The sequence below is a fragment of the Convolutriloba macropyga genome, chromosome 7 (genome assembly GCF_964194025.1).
Source record: "Convolutriloba macropyga chromosome 7, txConMacr16.3, whole genome shotgun sequence".
Lineage (NCBI taxonomy): Eukaryota > Metazoa > Xenacoelomorpha > Acoela > Convolutidae > Convolutriloba > Convolutriloba macropyga.
The window spans coordinates 43,707,240-43,726,074 of NC_134474.1; the positions used below are offsets into that span (position 1 = coordinate 43,707,240).

Sequence of the window (18,835 nt, forward strand, 5' to 3'; positions counted from 1 at the left end):
TGAAAATTGCAAATTTTATCAAAAAATTTCTAAAATTCGAAAAGCTAATTTGTTGATAACAAATCCATTGAAGCCAGCAACCGCGCAGTAACTTTTTTATCAAAGTGTCGAATAGGTTTTCTGGCACTTGAGAATGGACAAACATCAAATATTGACAAAAACTTTAGGAAACCTTGAAAAAATTGCAAATTTTATATTAAAAAATGCCAAATTTCGAGACATTAAAATGTTGAAAACCAATCCATTGTTACTACAAACCATGCATTTCTCTATTGTCAAACCACAAAGGACATGTCCTGGCCCCTGAAGCTGGAAAAACTAAAAAAAATGACAAAAATTTTCGAAAAACCATTCCATTACCACTAGAAACTATGCAATAATCTATTATCAAACCCTGTATCAAAACATAGAGGAGGTTTCTGACACCTAGGGCTAAACAAATTTTCAAAAAACCTGAAAAAAATTGCAAAAATTAGTATCATTTTGCATGTTTGTATTTGTAGTACCAAAACATATAGCTCATAAAATGGTCATAACAAGTTATTTTGTCTCGCAAAAGGCCTTCATTATTTTTCAAAAACTTCAACGTAAGACTAAAACAAAGCAAATTAAAAAAATCACAAAAAACATGAAAAATTGCAACATTTTGAGCCCAAAAACTCCTAAAAATGACCTTTTAACCTTTAATTAAGGCCATCTCAGCAGCTGCACCACTCTAAACACTTGAAGGACTACTGAAGCTCACTTTGAGCCTCTAATGAAACAATGCCCACTGGGCTTTACCTGTTTATCCCGTTTTGAAAGATCAAAGTCATTGAAAAATGTGTGAACACATGTTAAAAAAAACACAGCGCTCCAATACAATTCAAATTCTTTGAATTATAATAGGAGCGCTATAATAGCCGGCTGAGAAGATGAGGGCGGCTATTAATAAAGAGTAAGTCAGCATTTCAAAAAAACAGCGTAGGAATAGGCATGGTCGGCAGCTATCAATTAAAAAAGACACTCCCTCCCCACATAATCAAATATATATTTAAGTTCGGTATGCTAAAAATTTGAGCTTTTTAAGATACTGCTAGCACTAATTAGAAAACCAGTTTGTTTTCTGTAGCTTTTCACAAATTGCTCTTCTGTTAATCAGGAGAAGGAAAAACGTTGGATATGCATAAGTTGCAACACTTACCTCGCCGCTGTTGATATTAACCGCCTGATAGATGTCTCCAAAAGATCCACTTCCTAACTTGTGTTGCAGTCTGTACTTGGCTCCAACTACCATAGCACTGATTTGGGACTTGGCAGTACTTGACTCCCCCATTGTGGAGGATCGTAGATATGGATAACGTTGAATTAAACAATGACGTAATAACAAATTAGGTCGTAGTCTTGGTTAGAGAGTTACAACATGGCACTAATTTAGACATTAGGATGAATCATTATAGCAACACCATCAATTAACGCATTACATCCCTAAAATCAAACACAAACTCTATTGTATTGCCAACTCACATGCAGCTTCAGTCTACATTACCACCAAACGTAATTAAGTAACACGCGTCTATTGTCACGCTTCAATGCTAACGAAATAACCAACAAAACATTTGTACAATTCTCAATCCCCCCACAACAATTTTTTCGTGGCAAAAAGGTTTTCCTGAGTCATCGTAGCTGGGGTTTCTGGGATATACAGCGTTACAGAATATCCGCTTTGTAGCCATTACTCTATGACGAGTTACCGGTTGTTTTGAGACAATGGTCATACAAGTTTTTTTCAGCTTCAGATGCAAACCATTTTTCTCAGTTGTCAGTACATATGCTTTCTCCTTTCAATTCCAATGACCAATCAAAACAAAATTACATCTACAAAAAAATGCCTTTAAAACGGAACAAATTTGCATACCAGATAGAATTTTAAATCTTCCACGCAAAAATCCAGCAAATCATAAAACAGCGTCCACCTCAACAACTAGGGTCTTTTCCATTGCAGCTCCCCTCCCCCATTACCCCACTATAAAAGGGCTATGATTTCGCGGTGAGATATAATGTAAACGACAATAATTTATACTGACTCTTGAGGGCAAAAATTTTGAAGGATTAAAAGTTGAGAATCTTTTCCGTTTGTGCCCCATTCAGCTACGTAGGTGCAATAACCAGGGATTTGGAAAAATTAATTGCAGTTAAGTGGCTAGACAAAAAGGGGAGCAATCAATTAATTTAATTGGCAAAACATAAAAATCAATTATTGCAATTATTGATCAATTAAATTTGAAGTTCTATCAATTATTTTTTTTGCAAGATTTGAAAACAATTTTGCCTTGATTTGCCCAAAAATGTACCCAAATGGTTATATTATGAATGCAAACATATATGATATGATTTATAGTGAACATCAAAAGCTGGTTAAGAGCCTATAATTTAACGAAGAAAAATTCATCGTTTAACACAGAATTTCTGATAGGCTAGCGTTGCATTCAAGCCAAGATCTCCATAGATCTTCATAGGTTATGTTCTGTGTTCAGGTAGTCGCCCTTACACAGCTCTTTAGTGGTAACAATTTCTTTTGTAACTGGGTCGATGGACACATTAATGAGATCTATCATCAAAGTCAAAACGTAATTTCATTTTTTCCAGTATTTGTCCAACCCCGACGTAAATGAGTTTAAGCTATGAGCTTTGTCAATTTATAGTGGCAAATCATTCCACTTGGCCACGACTCGATTCGAAAACGTAAATTTTTTGATGTTCGTCCTCGGTTTGTCGAATTTCAGTGACCTCTTGTTATTGTCACTTCCCTTTCTCAGTATGCGGCTAGATGCCGCAGGGTCGTAAGCTGTTTGCGGATTCAGTATCTTGAACACTTCAATTCTGTCTGTGCCGATGCGTCTGTAAACTAATGATGGTAGATTTAGCTTCCAAATGATAGTGGATTAAATTGTTCATCATAACTTAATGCGTTCGATTCGAGAATCAATTTTGTTAACTCGCCGTTGCACATTCTCAATCATGGTGATGGTTTTCCAGTGATAAGTGTTCCACAACGCCCGCTGCGTATTTAAGATGAGGCCTGATGAGTGACGTCATTATAGTCTTGAACATGTCACAGTCCATTATAAATCGATTGCGCACCACACTAATTCTGACACTCAATTGACCTTTTAAACTTTCTCCGCATGGTGAATTTCAAATTTTAATTGGGGATCCATTGTGACTCCAAGACATGTTTTTTAAATAACACTGGTCAGTGTCTTTGCTGAATTTTCTTTAAATTTTTTAGCTCAAGTTAAAATCTTTGGCTCTACCAAAGTGCATTACTTTTACCTTGTCTGGGTGAAAAGGTAGCATCCACCTGTCTTTCCAATTTTTCACACTCTTGATGTCCTGTCGCAAAATTCTGCAGTCTTCTTCAGTTTTTTTCATTTGGTATACTTTCGTGTCGTCAGCATACATCAATAAAGCACTTTCAACTACTGACTGTAGATCTCTAGGGTTGTTATTTTGGAATCCCTGTTATGCAGGGATTTGCTATTGTACTAGTCATATAACACAAAAAACAATAAACCGATTTTCTGCAAAGATGGCAGTCGCAGAAAAATTAAAAACTACAGACGTTTTGCTCCATATTGATTATCGAAATATTAATTGCTTCGCAACCTTGACGTTTTTACTAGTGGGTTTACGAGTCGAGTTGTTCGTTAGTACAGTAGAAATCACTACGTGCTTTTCCTCTTCTTTTTTTAACTTTCAAAATCTCGGTTGACCGTCCTTCATCCATGCAATCAGTTGAGAGATAATCTTGTTTGTGCATCTGATTTACATTTAGAGTAGAATGTTGAGTGCAGAGAACATCGGAAGGGGCCGGATGTTTAGCAAAAAAAATGGCTAACGTAGTCGTTTTGTTACCACCTATCCATCCAACGGCCTTCTTTTGGAAGCATTCCGGCGATATTATATCCATTGTGTGGCTGCCCCACATGAGAAGCCGCAGAGCAAGAAGAATAAGTGACTTCTCACCCAAATTTTCAATTGGTATACAGAATTCCTACTGAACACGGGGACTATTCTATTGCCTTTTCAACGTCTCTTCGAACAGAGTTCGCCATGCTAGGTCTCTTGTCCTGTGAGCCCCCACACCCTTCACTTTTGTATTTTGTTCCAGCATTTTTGCAATCACCGCAAAGCTGGGTTTTTTTCCTCTGAAAACTTTTTGCGCATTTGTCAATCAGTGGAACAAACCTAACATCCAAAGCATGTTGCGTCTCGTCAAAAATTATCCAAAGCACGTTGCGTATCGTCATCTTGGTGAGCATTTAACTTTAACGAACCCAGGCTCACGTGCTAATTGTTTTCACTATAACGGATTACATAACAACACGTAAATAACACAAGGGAACACGGAGGCGAACACATAATTAACCAGCGAACCAAAAACACAAACTAATAACCGTGCCATTGCAACGGATAACTCAGTACAGATATAAAAAAAGCAACAAATAAAAAATCTCGTCATGAGTTGTTTTGTCATCCACAGTTCCCAACATACAAGCGGCATTTGAAACCTGGACAGTCAAGAAGATTCTCTTTTTAAGAATGCAAAGATGGGAATTGTCAATTAAAATTTAAAATTTAGAAAAATCGAACGTTTTCGAACATTGCGTTCATCGTCAAGTTTAAAAATTTAATGAAATCATTTAAAAAGTGTAAAAGAAACCAATTTGTCAAAAATACTTCCGATATTTAAAACAAAGGTTTCCGAACTTTACGTTCATCGTCAGCTTATAACTGTTTCACAAATTGTTAAAGGATAAAATGAATATGTATATACATTTGGCTGAGACCACAATTAAAACAATTCGAGGAACTATTCTAAAAAATTCCATCGAATTTTTCTTTTCTATATACAACATTTAGCCTATTTACAATCATATTTAATTCTGTTATCAATTTCTTTGAAACCATTCCTTTTCCGGATTTTTCTATTTTGGCCATGTTTTTGTTTTTACGGGTACTCGGAATTTGCCCTAACCCTAAGTATCCCTCTTGTGGTGGTTTTGCAAATTTGGTTTTGTTATGCACAAAACGTTTATTGCCCTAAGTATCCTTATCTACTCAAAATTATGATTTGAGTTAATATTTTAGCGTTAGTTCCCGCAACCTATATTCGTCGCGTCTGTTTAGTGCCGGCTTCAGCTTGCTGATGTAGATAGCTTCGATAGAAATTAGCTTTTCTACTATCCGAAGCATTTTTCAAGAATTTTCCATTCAGTGTCATTCGTGGCGCCACAATAATCAACCAGATGTTGACCCACCAGTGAATCCTTCTTTTGATGTTCTGTTATCCTTGAGGTAACATGCTGGCTTGTTTGCCCAACATAGATGGATCCGCATCCATTTCATTTTATCTCATATACCACGTGGAATTTCAGGTCTCTATCGAAAGATGATTTCAGGTTGGGGAGCATCATCTTATTTTCCGCGTTATAAAAACCACTTGCAATTCGCATAGTTTCTTCGATTTGCTTGAAAAGTTTTGAGTAAGGTTGCCTCTGTATTGTAGAAAAATAGTTGGCTTATCATATGATCTATTATTGTTCTTTTGATGCTCTTTTGGTGTTGGTCTCAATTGGTCTCAACCGCCACTTATCTGGTTTTATAGTCTTGTTCACTTATTTTGAAGAATATTCCTCTGGATAATGATTTTTAGTCCAGCAAGCTTTGTTCTTCTCAAGAGATTGATCAAACGCCAACCAATTAGAGGTTACATTAACAACCCCGTCAACAATCCCTTGAATCACATTGTTCTTATGCTGAAGCGGTGCACAGCTGCAAAAAATCAGTATTATTCCTGTGTCAGTTGGTTTTTGATACTAATGACATTTGACATTACTTTTGCTGCTCACATTTCAACCCCGAGACATGCATCTAGAATCTCTCGTTTAATACTATGTGTTGTACCACAGCATTCACCGAGGCGTTGTCCCCTAGGTAAATCCTTCCTTTGACGCTCCAAAATTCTAGTGGTAACATTTCGGTTGGTATGTTAACTTGAAAAAGCATTTTGACTTGTCTTTGACTCTAGTTCTAAGGAATCAGTGAAGATAACAATCAATTTTTTAATTTATTTTCAAAAAATCATCTTTTTTCAGGAATAGAAAGCAATATACCCGGGATTGTTTTAGTGCAATAAGTTTAAATAAAGTGTTGTAAATGTGATTTCAACGTTATAAAAATAATTTAAAAATTTGATTGTTTTTTTCACTGATTTCTTAGAATTAGAGTCAAAGACAATTCAAAATACTTTTTCCAGTTAATATACCAACCGAAATGTTACCACTAGAATTTTGGAGCATCAAAGGAAGGATTTACCTAGGGACACCGCTTCGTTGAATGCTGTGGTGATTTCAGTTATTTTCAGTTGATGCTCCAAAATTCTAGAGGTAAAATTTCGGTTAGTATATTAACTTGAAAAAGTATTTTGACTTGTTTTTGACTCTAATTGTAAGAAATCAGTGAAGATAACAATCAATTTTTAAATTATTTTTAGTTCAAATCACATTTACAACAATTTTTTTAAACTTATTACACTAAAACAATCCCGGGTATATTGCTTTCTATTCTTGAAAAAAGATGATTTTTTTCATTCCAATCTGTTTATATTTTTAACTTGTTGGGATTGACAAAATTTCAAATTTACACGTGCCAGAATAATTTTTGAATTTCAAAAGTCAAATTAGTTGTATTTGAATTAATACTTCAATGTCGATTCCCGACCTAATACTCATCGCGCGTATTTAATTGCGATTTCAGTTTTTTGATGTAGATCGCTTCTATTGTCAATAGTTTTTCAACCCCGAGACATGCATCTAGAATCTCCCATTTAAAACTATGCTCAGTACCACAGCATTCAACGAGGTGTTGTCCAACATGGAAGTCCTTCATTTGATGCTCCGGAATTCTAGCGGTAACATGTTGGCTGGTTTGGATAGACCATCCAACTGCATCCACCACAATTAAATTTATATACCACATGAGATTTCAGATTCTTATCAAATGATTATTTCAGGGTGGGCAAGCAAATTCTTAGTTTTCTAGGTGTGAAAACCATTTGAATATCACCCAATTCTTTCAGTCTACTATCATTATTATTACAGTTTTGAAAAAAATCTAATCGACATTCACAGTTTATTAGTTTATTTGAAGATTTGACATAGTTTAGATATTGTTATAAGCAGTTGTGCTGAGAATACATCTCACGTGCCGGTTCCCGGTGGAGCACACTGTAGTCTCCCAGCTGTGTTTTCCACTTCCGTTTTGATATCAAGTGCTTTGTCACCCTCAGAACCACTATCCCAGTGCTCAACAACTCTTTGAAAATATCAGAGGTTACTTCGCGCTGACAGTATACCAGCGCTTCAAACTTGTTGTTATCCGTGATCAAATAGTTTGTTAGCTCTTGTACACTGCTTGGTCTGTAGCTATTAGATTTGTGGCTTCAGATGCTCGTGTTGGTTAGATAATGCCACACAAATATGTCAGTCCTTGTGCTCAATCGGCCCTTGGCCATAAGATTCCGTGCGTTTTTACAACTGATTTTTCGCATGGGGGTTGAAAGAAAGTCCGTCATTAAGAACGGCGCCGACTCTGTGTTCGCTGTTTACATAGCAGAGTACGCGCAGAACTCTCTGAGAAAAATTTGGTGGAGTACCTGGTAGCTTCATGCATCTCAAAAGCTATAGGCTGTAACAAATAACTTTCTCGTCTAGATCTCTACTTTTTCTTCCTTTTAGTGATTCGGCTTCTGCTGCTGCTGTGCCCGGATTGGTGATCAATCCTTTCTCAAGGCAAGCGGGGTCAAGGGATTAAACTGTTGTAGCAACCAAGACATTGCTTACTTGTCTTCCATCGGACGAGTGCCAGCCGGGACTCTTTAACTGTTCTGTAGAAGAGACTCGGATCTAGAATTGTGGTTATAGGTACTGAAGCAAGGTTTACTTAATAGAATGAATGATGTTGGCTTGGCAAGAAAAACTCCCTGCAGGCTTGCAAATTGAAATACCCTGCCATCCGTCTGATTCTATCATGTTACCACATACGCATTTGTCAGGTTCAGACACCCTCGCATCCAGATGCATACATATTGCAACTCTTAATTGTTAACTCGACAATTTCAGATTAAGGTATTTTCCAGAAATTTAATTAAATAAATGGGAAACAAATATGTCTTGGAAGCTGTTAAAATTCTTCACGCAAAAAAAACTGATGAACTACAGGATAAAATGGCGAAACTTCAAAACCAACCAAATTATTAAAAAACGTTCGAACTCAAAACTTTTGAAATTGTGTTAGAGGGGAAGGACAGAGAGAGTAGTGAGAAACATCAACCAACATTGAAAAAGCTTTACACCGAAATGAAAAAATTTAGATGGAAAAAGATCTGATTTCTACAAAAAAAACAGAAAAAAACAGCAATAAATGATTACTTATAATCAAGGATTGTTTTTAACGCTGACAAATTTATGAAATAAAAAAAGAACAAACTTTATCCAACGCAAATACTTTCTGTCGCAAAACTTCCGAAAGTTACCTAGTCAATTGATCGACTGCTCATTAACAAAACATTGTTGGCGCAACCTCAAATCAGCAATAAGAGCCATCAGACAGCAAGAAATAGACTTTGAAACTGAAAGAACTTAGCGTTTGTCATAACTAAGACATGGTCAAAATTGCAAAAATTGGAAATTTTTAAAAGTTGGAACCGAAATTTTGTTCACCCCCCCCCCCCGATTTTTTGAAGGGACAACTTGAGCAAGCCGAGGTTATGGCAAAGGGTTATGGCTACCTCTATAATACACCTGGACTAAACAAACGTTATTACATGAGACCTTACAAATGTGGCTATTAGCACTTTTATGGTACAAAATTGACATTTTTTGATACTTTTGGTCATTTATTGTTCATTTCTTTAAATATTTTTCATGATATTTTTGATGTTTAATAAAGGTCAAATACAATACATCTTAGTTATTTAGAGCTAAGTGATTACCATCCGTGTTATGTCAATAAAAGTAAATATTACGGTAATTTGAAATTTACTATCTAAACATTGACCTAAATCACTTTCTTGATATACCAATCACAAACAAGTAGCAATGATGTTATAAATGATAAATATTGTTACTTTCACCTGATTTTTTGAATAGTAAAACTATATTGTATTCAGAACCATTAGAAACTGATATACAGAGCGGTTGACTCTTAGATTAGACTAAAATTTGATTCCTTAACATTTTTAGTGTTTTTTGCAAAGTTTTACTAGATCTTAAGTTCTTGCAATTTTAAGTCAGTAGAGCTTATTTAGCAAGAAATTAGCAACATAACCAACACTGATTGAAGCCGTACAAACTTCAGCACGATTTGGAACAAAGATTATCACTGAGTTTTTTCTTAATTTCTTTCCAAAGTTTCAAAATTACAGTCCTTTAATACGTCCGGGTGGCTGATTGTTTCGACGAAATTATTAGTCAATTGATCCCTGTGAAGAACCAATCCGGAGTTAATCTCGAGAACCAGGCTGTGATATTTTGGTTCCGCTGAGATTCTTGAGCAGCAGCAACAAATATTGTGCAAGTAAATCCAATCATAAATGGTAACATTGCCGGTAAGGAAAGAAATGTTTGAAGTTTTGAAATTGAAAAAATTTTGGACAATTCTGCTTCTGGAGCCCCCATTAAAACTAAATTACACATGGACTACACAAATGTTATTGCATGAGACCTTACAAATGTGGCTATTAGCACTTATATGGTACAAAATTGGCGTTTTTTGATATTTTTGGTCATTTATTGTTCATTTCTTAAAATATTTTTTATGATATTTTTGATGTTTAATAAAGGTCAAATACAATACATCTTAGTTATTTAGAGCTAAGTGATTACCATCCGTGTTATATCAATAAAAGTAAATATTACGATAATTTGAAATTTACTATCTAAACATTGACCTAAATCACTTTCTTGATAAACAAATCACAAACAAGTCGCAATGATGTTATAAATGATAAATATTTGACTTTTTATTCCCACCAAATTTTTATGAATAGTAAAACTATATTGTATTCAGAACCCTTAGCAATTATTATACAGAGCAGTTGGCTCTTATCTTGCGAATTTAATTTAGTTGAGCTTACATAACGAGAATTTAGCAACATAACTAGCACTGGCTTCAGCACGAGATTGAACATAGATTATCACTGAGGATTTTCCTAATTTTAATCAACAAAAGGAAAGTTACAGCCCTTCAATACGTCCGAGCGACCAATTGTTTTGATGAGTTTTATAGTCAAACGAAGCCAGCGGAAGATCGAGAACCAAGCTGTGATATTTCGGTTCCGCTGAGAAACTTGAGCAGCAGCAACATTTGGTCCGCTGACCCGGACGGACACACGATAACAACAACAACACTGATACGGACAGCAACGATTCTTCATTTCAGTTAGGTGGACCAAAGCACAACCAGTAATGATAGACAAAAAATTCCCAGCAGACACTGGAAAATAGTTTTTTGAAAGAGGAGTGGTCAACTCAGACGTTAGAGAAAAAGCAAGCTGACTTACTCAAGTTAATCTCCAGACACCTCAGCAAGCTAGAAGGCTACCTGACAAAAAAAAACAAAACAATGACAGCCAAAAGTGCCTATCGATTCTTCTTCGAGACGTACGACAGTTTAGAAGACATCAAAAAGCAGCAGAGGTTACTATTAAAGCCAAAATATTTACAAGCCTTTGACAAGGACACCAAGCGTATGTAAGAAGAAAAGAGAGAAGTTTTGAGATGAGTAGTTGAATATTTACCATTTCTACGAGACCCTGAGGGTTTCCTCACAGATTTTTTTGAATGCCGGAAGACACATTTTGAGCATGCAAATCAGTTAAAACTGTAGGCCCAATTGTGACTGATCTATCAGATTTGACAAAGAAGTTGAAAACAAAAAACTTAAGTGACGTCGAAAAACAGACATTGTGTGATCGGGTGGAGCAGTTAGTTGTGAAGCTAGATAAAATCTACGCAGAGTTAACTTGGATAATGACGCGAAAACTTTGTGCCCAAAAGATTGAGGACTTCAGTTATAGTAGGAGATACTATCTGAGCCTGATCAAGCAATACGGGCAGAGCAAGGATTGTGCGAACCCAAATTCGTTAATGTTATCCATATCGGCTGGTGATAAGGATCCAATCGAGACCATAATGGATACAGGAGATGGAGCAAAAGAAAGTGCTGAAGAGAAGGTCGAGATCTCTTCCAGGTTTTCAGCTACACTAGGAATCAGGAAGCAGCCCAGTGTCCCAATCACCGAGATCAACATAATGGAGCTATGAAATCTAGAAGCTAAGAAAGAAAGAGAGCAACGATTGAGATAGCGACAGTTGGAGTTAGAACAGGAGCGTGAAGAAATAGAACCTGGACGTCTGCAAGAAAAATGATGTTTACAACAACAACAACAACATCAACAACAAGAACAAGAGTTACGTTTAAAGATGCAACAACAAGAAGACAAACTGCATCTTCGACAGCATGAGCGAGCCGTGAAAAACGAAAGAAAAAAAGCAGAGGCCGACGAAGAACAAAGTCGTCTGAAACTTGAGCTGACCAATGGAAGCTCAAAGGCATCTGGATCAGTGGCAGAAGATATAGCAAATATTGGATCAAGACGCAATCATAAAAAAACAGCCCGGTGGGTTCAATCGGTGGCTCATCGGTCTGTCCCCAGACCACCACTATCTCCAAACGTTGTTACTGACCCTACAGCGAATGTCACACAGAACAGAGTTGACAAAAGTATCACCCTAACTAAAAACTACCCCGCTGTTCCAACCGGATGAAGGAATTTTCTCAACGCAACTGACAGAATTGAGCATTCTCAAGAAATTAGAATTTCATAAATCAATTATAGTAATTGACCCATCAGCATCTTTGACAGGGACGACGTTTCAGCAGCAAGGAACGTCAGCGTTCCAAAACAAAAATAGGAGTCAGAGTCCCACTAACCACTTTCGAAAAAAATCTGCCTGGAGGAGACACGGGAGCAAACAGGAGTTTACAGGAGATCAACTCGAGTGGCCAGAGTAGTCAGGTGTTTTTGATGTTGTTCATCAAAAACACATCAACGATACGGAAAATACGCAATACTTGAAGACCAGTCTTATGGGTCCAGCAAAAGCAGCAATATTGGGAATGGGACACAACTCACAATCATACTATCATGTTTGGGATATACTCTGTGAGAAGTATGACAGATAAGATGTCATAGTCAACGCTCAATTCAAGAAAATAAATACTCATCCTACAGTTCGGCACGACGATTGTACGAGCACCGTCAAATTTGAAGATCTGATTACAAATGCGATGAACACTAACTCAACTTGGATACAAATCCGACCTAAAATCAGAAGGAGGACTAAGTTCAACGAGAATTCTTTTGCCGCAACTGAGAGAACAGTGGTTACAGTGTATTCAAATTGTTGGCTACTGAGACGCAACCCTTTTTGTTTTCAAAGAGTTGCTTGCCTCCAAAGCAGTAATTCATGAAAACTTGTTAGCTTAATCAAACTCGTCAAATGAAATTCGAAACCGCGATAAACCGAAGACGAGTACTTTGCCTCGAACGCTGGCGAGTCAAGCAAACCAAAGAATTTCGAATGTCCGTTCAAGGACGAACAACACCCTCTTTGGACTTGTGATAAATTCAAATCGATAAAAGTAAATGAACAACAAGAGCATGTCCAGAACTTCCGACTGTGTGTCAATTGTTTGAGAGCAGGTCAGATGTCGAGGGTTTGCAAAAGCAGACATGTCGTGAACCCAATTGTGCGAGGCAGCACAACAGAATTTTGCACAGCCACTACCTGAAGAAAGATAATACAAAGAATGTTACAGATGCTACAACGGCATTGGCAATTAACATCACTCCCAGAAGGATTCCCAGTGGTGTGAATCAAGTGGTCCGCTACCAGCGAAGCAGGCAACAACTCTTTCCACAAACGGAGCATCAATTGCAGATGATAAACCACCAAACCCGATGAGTAAGTGGTGGGATATCGATTCCTACGCCTCTAACTGTGATGTCAATGGACATTCGAAAGAGGAAAAACGAGCAATCAAGACGTTGGAGCAAACAACGCGATTCAACGGTGAAGGAATTGACGTTGGACTTCGGTGGCAAGACGATGAAGTGAAGTTGCCAAACAACCTCTATTCGTTGTTACTGACCCTACAGCGAATGTCACACAGGACAGAATTGACAAAAGTATCAGCACCTAACTAAAAACTACCCCGCTGTTCCAACCGGATGAAGGAATTTTCTCAACGCAACTGACAGAATTGAGCATTCTCAAGAAACTAGAATTCCATAAATCAATTATAGTAATTGACCCATCAGCATCTTTGACAGGGACGACGTTTCAGCAGCAAGGAGCGTCAGCGTTCCAAAACAAAAATAGGAGTCAGAGTCCCACTAACCACTTTCGAAACAAATCTGCCTGGAGGAGACACGGGAGCAAACAGGAGTTTACAGGAGATCAACTCGAGTGGCCAGAGTAGTCAGGTGTTTTTGATGTTGTTCATCAAAAACACATCAACGATACGGAAAATACGCAATACTTGAAGACCAGTCTTATGGGTCCAGCAAAAGCAGCAATATTGGGAATGGGACACAACTCACAATCATACTATCATGTTTGGGATATACTCTGTGAGAAGTATGACAGATAAGATATCATAGTCAACGCTCAATTCAAGAAAATAAATACTCATCCTACAGTTCGGCACGACGATTGTACGAGCACCGTCAAATTTGAAGATCTGATTACAAATGCGATGAACACTAACTCAACTTGGATACAAATCCGACCTAAAATCAGAAGGAGGACTAAGTTCAACGAGAAACCTTTTGCCGCAACTGAGAGAACAGTGGTTACAGTGTATTCAAATTGTTGACTACTGAGACGCAACCCTTTTTGTTTTCAAAGAGTGGCTTGCCTCCAAAGCAGTAATTCATGAAAACTTGTTAGCTTAATCAAACTCGTCAAATGAATTTCGAAACCGCGATAAACCGAAGACGAGTACTTTGCCTCGAACGCTGACGAGTCAAGCAAACCAAAGAATTTCGAATGTCCGTTCAAGGACGAACAACACCCTCTTTGGACTTGTGATAAATTCAAATCGATAAAAGTAAATGAATAACAGGAGCATGTCCAGAACTTCCGACTGTGTGTCAATTGTTTGAGAGCAGGTCAGATGTCGAGGGACTGCAAAAGCAGACATGTCGTGAACCCAATTGTGCGAGGCAGCACAACAGAATTTTGCACAGCCACTACCTGAAGAAAGATAATACAAAGAATGTTACAGATGCTACAACGGCATTGGCAATTAACATCACTCCCAGAAGGACTCCCAGTGGTGTGAATCAAGTGGTCCGCTACCAGCGAAGCAGGCAACAACTCTTTCCACAAACGGAGCATCAATTGCAGATGATAAACCAGCAAACCAGATGAGTAAGTGGTGGGATATTGATTCCTACGCTTCTAACTGTGATGTCAATGGACATTCGAAAGAGGAAAAACGAGCAATCAAGACGTTGGAGCAAACAAAGCGATTCAACGGTGAAGGAATTGACGTTGGACTTCGGTGGCAGACGATGAAGTGAAGTTGCCAAACAACTTCTATTCTGCATTATGGGCAATTCAAGTCCCTAGAATGAGGCCTGCAGAAAGACGAATGCTAAAAATGCGCTACCAGGAAACCACTGACACGGACTCCAACGGCGCTACATTCGGAAAATGTGCCAAACCGAACTGAACCTAATTGAAGATTATCTCCAATGGTATTTGCCACATCATCCTGTCATTAACCCTCATCAACTTGAAAATTTCAGAAAACTGTGCAACGCAGCAGCAAAGTATCAAGGCATAGCCCTTAACGACAAACGTATATCTGAACCAAACCTGCTGCATAGTCTGATCGGCATTATTTTCCGCTTCCGAGAACACCAAATAGCTTCATCAGCCGACATAGAAGCAATGTTTCTTCAAATCGCTTGTCCCAAGCGCCTACAGCCGATTTCGCCTATTCCTCTGCCGAACGTTTCGCTTTGCACAAGTTGGCAAAAGATGATCCAGTCAAAGACGAAAGTCTGGTCAGAACCGTTCAGCAAAACTTCTACATGGACAACTTCCTCAAGTCAGTCATAACCCCTCAAGAAGCAATCAAAAGCTACCAGAAAGTCAAAGACACCCTCATCAAGTTTGGATTCATAGTTACGGAATGGATAACAAGTGACGATGAAGTCAAGTCACAGATCCCGGAGACAGACAGGTCAACGAAAAATGTGAAACTTTTCGAGGCAGAACCCAAATCATCTTCACTCCTTGGACTAAACAGGAATGTAGACACCGATAGTCTTGCGCTGTCGTGAAACTGAGTAAGAAGTTCTAGCAAAAATAACACTGAGAATTGTCATATCGTTTGTCTCAGCTGTGTTCGACCCGCTTGAGATATAGTCACCCTTCACCATACGAATTCGATTTCTACTCCAAGGCATGGGAAGCAATGGGACAAGCATGGGACAAAAAATTGTCAGCAGACCACTCAAAACTGTTCATTGATTAGTGCTCCGGGATGACAGAAATAGGGACAATATCAAAAAATTGACTTCATTTCGAAATTGAATGTTCAAACAGGAAAACCCGTCGATGGAAACAAATCAAAGGTGTCGAACACCCTGCTGACATCGGAAACCGAGGAATGTCCATCGAAGTCCTCAGGGAGTCCGTGTGGCTAAGCGGGCCAGTATGGCTACAACGGAGCGAAGATAAGTGGCCAAAGCCATGGTGTCAAGAGAACGAACTCTAACCGGAGCAAGTTACAAGTACTGTAACAACAAAAACTAAATTGGACCAACTATTTGACTAGAGACGACACAGTACCTTTAACCGAATTAGAAACTTCATTGCCTACTGCATGAGGTTCAAGACAAAGCAGAAGAGACCCCTTAAAACAGACAAAATTAATCAAGCAGAGCAAATAACAGTTCGAGTTGTTCAAAACGAAAACTTCCCGAATGTTTTAAAATAGATAGCAAACAGCAGAGAAATCTCCAAAACACCGAACTTTGGTAAAATTTCACCCGTCATAGAGGCAGATGGAACAAATGGAGTTCGAACGACTGAAGCATTCAAACCCTGATTACAATGCGAAACACTCAAAATTGTTAACAGCGAAACATCCAGTTTTTCAAATTCTATTGGAGAAAGCACATCAAGACAACCTACATGAAGGCACAGGGTATGTGAGAAACATTCTTCAACAAGAGTTCTGGGTTGTTTGATTGCAGAACGCATTAGGAAAAATCAAGTCGAGATGTATCAAATGCAGACACCGGAACGCCAACCCAATCCACCCAACGATGGCAAACCTACCCCGGGAACGACTTGATGAACATGTATTTCGATTTACCCATACCGTTGTTGATTACTTCGGACCCATCGAAGTGAAATTGCTAGACGTTCCTCGAGAGCAGTGCACGTCGAATTCGCACAATCACTGAACACCGAGTCATGTCTAGCTGCAGTAAAGATTCATTGCCAGACGTGGCTACCCAAGCATCATCAGTGAAAACGAAACGAACGTTTTTGGAACAGCTAACGAGCTAAAAGCATTCATGAACGAGTGGGAGAAAGCTAAGATCAAGATTGAGAGTGACTTAGCTCAGAAAAAGATTGTTTGGAAATTCAATCCACCCGGAGCCCCACACTTTGGTGGAATCTGGAAAAGAGTGTTTCGAAGTTGTAAGAAAGTCATGATTGCAATCTTGGTCAACTGAAGCCTCAACGACGAGGTACTCAGCACAAAAGTGTGTCTTGTTGAACAAACTATGAACGCAAGACCCCTGACAGCAGTAAGTGAAAAGCCAGAAGATTTGACAACACTCACATCTAATCATTTCTTGCTAGGACGAGAAAAATCTTGTGCTCCTTTTATGCCATCCAATGAGCGCTGCCACGACTTGAGAATATCTTTCAAAACAACTCAAATGCATGCCGACATGATAGAGAAATGATGGACTCGTGAAAACCCTCCACAATGGGACCAAAAGTTGAAGTGATCAAAAGAGCATGTGCGAAACCTGAAAGAAGAGGAGTTTGTATGGCTAGTAGATGACTCTGTGAAAAATTGTCAGTACAAATTGGGACAATTCATTGAGATCTACATTTGTAACGAAGATGTTGTGCAATCAGCGATAGTCAAAATGGTAAACTGAATCGGCCAGTCGTAAAGTTAGCGCCAGTAATCTACAATGATTTTTCCGAGATAATAAACAGGACCGACGATGTTGGCACCACTTCAAATCAGCAAAAAGAGACATCAGACAGCAAGAAATAGCCTTTGAAACTAAAAAAACTGATATGTTGTCATTCATTGTTTAATTTCCTTAGTTGTTATTTTATGATATTTTATCTGCTCTTTAAAGGTTAAATACCGTACATTTGAGGTATTTAGAGCTAAGTATTAACCATCCGTGCTTTTGTCAAAAAAATAAATATTGCAGTGATTTGACATTTACTAAGCAAACAATGACCTAAATCACTTTCTTGATTAACCAATCAGAAACAAGTAGCAATAATGTTATAAATGATAAATATTTTTACTTTCACCTGATTTTTTAAAAAGTAAAACTATATTGTATTCAGAACCATTAGAAACTGATATACAGAGCAGATGACTCCTAGATTAGACTACAATTTGATTCCTTAACATTTTTAGTGTTTTTTGCAATGTTTTCCAAGATCTTAAGTTCTTGCAATTTTAAGTTAGTAGAGTTTATTTAACAAGAAATTAGCAACATAACTATCACTGAACACCGAGTCATGTCTAGCTGCAGTAAAGATTCATTGCCAGACGTGGCTACCCAAGTATCATCATCAGTGAAAACGAAACGAACGTTTTTGGAACAGCTAACGAGCTAAAAGCATTCATGAACGAGTGGGAGAAAGCTAAGATCAAGATTGAGAGTGACTTAGCTCAGAAAAAGATTGTTTGGAAATTCAATCCACCCGGAGCCCCACACTTTGGTGGAATCTGGAAAAGAGTGTTTCGAAGTTGTAAGAAAGTCATGATTGCAATCTTGGTCAACTGAAGCCTCAACGACGAGGTACTCAGCACAAAAGTGTGTCTTGTTGAACAAACTATGAACGCAAGACCCCTGACAGCAGTAAGTGAAAAGCCAGAAGATTTGACAACACTCACATCTAATCATTTCTTGCTAGGACGAGAAAAATCTCGTGCTCCTTTTATGCCATCCAATGAGCGCTACCACGACTTGAGAATATCTTTCAAAACAACTCAAATGCATGCCGACATGATAGAGAAATGATGGAATCGTGAAAACCCTCCACAATGGGACCAAAAGTTGAAGTGATCAAAAGAGCATGTGCGAAACCTGAAAGAAGAGGAGTTTGTATGGCTAGTAGATGACTCTGTGAAAAATTGTCAGTACAAATTGGGACAATTCATTGAGATCTACATTTGTAACGAAGATGTTGTGCAATCAGCGATAGTCAAAATGGTAAACTGAATCGGCCAGTCGTGAAGTTAGCGCCAGTAATCTACAATGATTTTTCCGAGATAATAAACAGGACCGACGATGTTGGCACCACTTCAAATCAGCAAAAAGAGACATCAGACAGCAAGAAATAGCCTTTGAAACTAAAAAAACTGATATGTTGTCATTCATTGTTTAATTTCCTTAGTTGTTATTTTATGATATTTTAGCTGCTCTTTAAAGGTT

The 18,835-nt window shown here is 38.0% G+C and overlaps 2 protein-coding genes across 4 annotated transcripts in view; both read right to left on the bottom strand.

The window, feature by feature from the left end:
- The window catches only part of LOC142342895 (casein kinase I-like), a 28,394-nt gene extending 26,930 nt beyond the window's left edge, over nt 1–1,464 (bottom strand). For all 3 annotated transcript variants that reach the window (XR_012759183.1, XM_075394548.1, XM_075394549.1), the window contains exon 1: nt 1,184–1,464. Coding sequence is in view for 2 of the 3 variants with exons in the window: in XM_075394548.1 (XP_075250663.1) it covers nt 1,184–1,315 (132 nt within the window). In the remaining variant the exon portion in view is untranslated. The remainder of the gene's footprint in view (nt 1–1,183) is intronic.
- LOC142342900 (peptidyl-prolyl cis-trans isomerase NIMA-interacting 1-like) overlaps nt 1–18,835 on the bottom strand; it is a 389,227-nt gene that overhangs the window by 97,711 nt on the left and 272,681 nt on the right. The window lies entirely within an intron of this gene.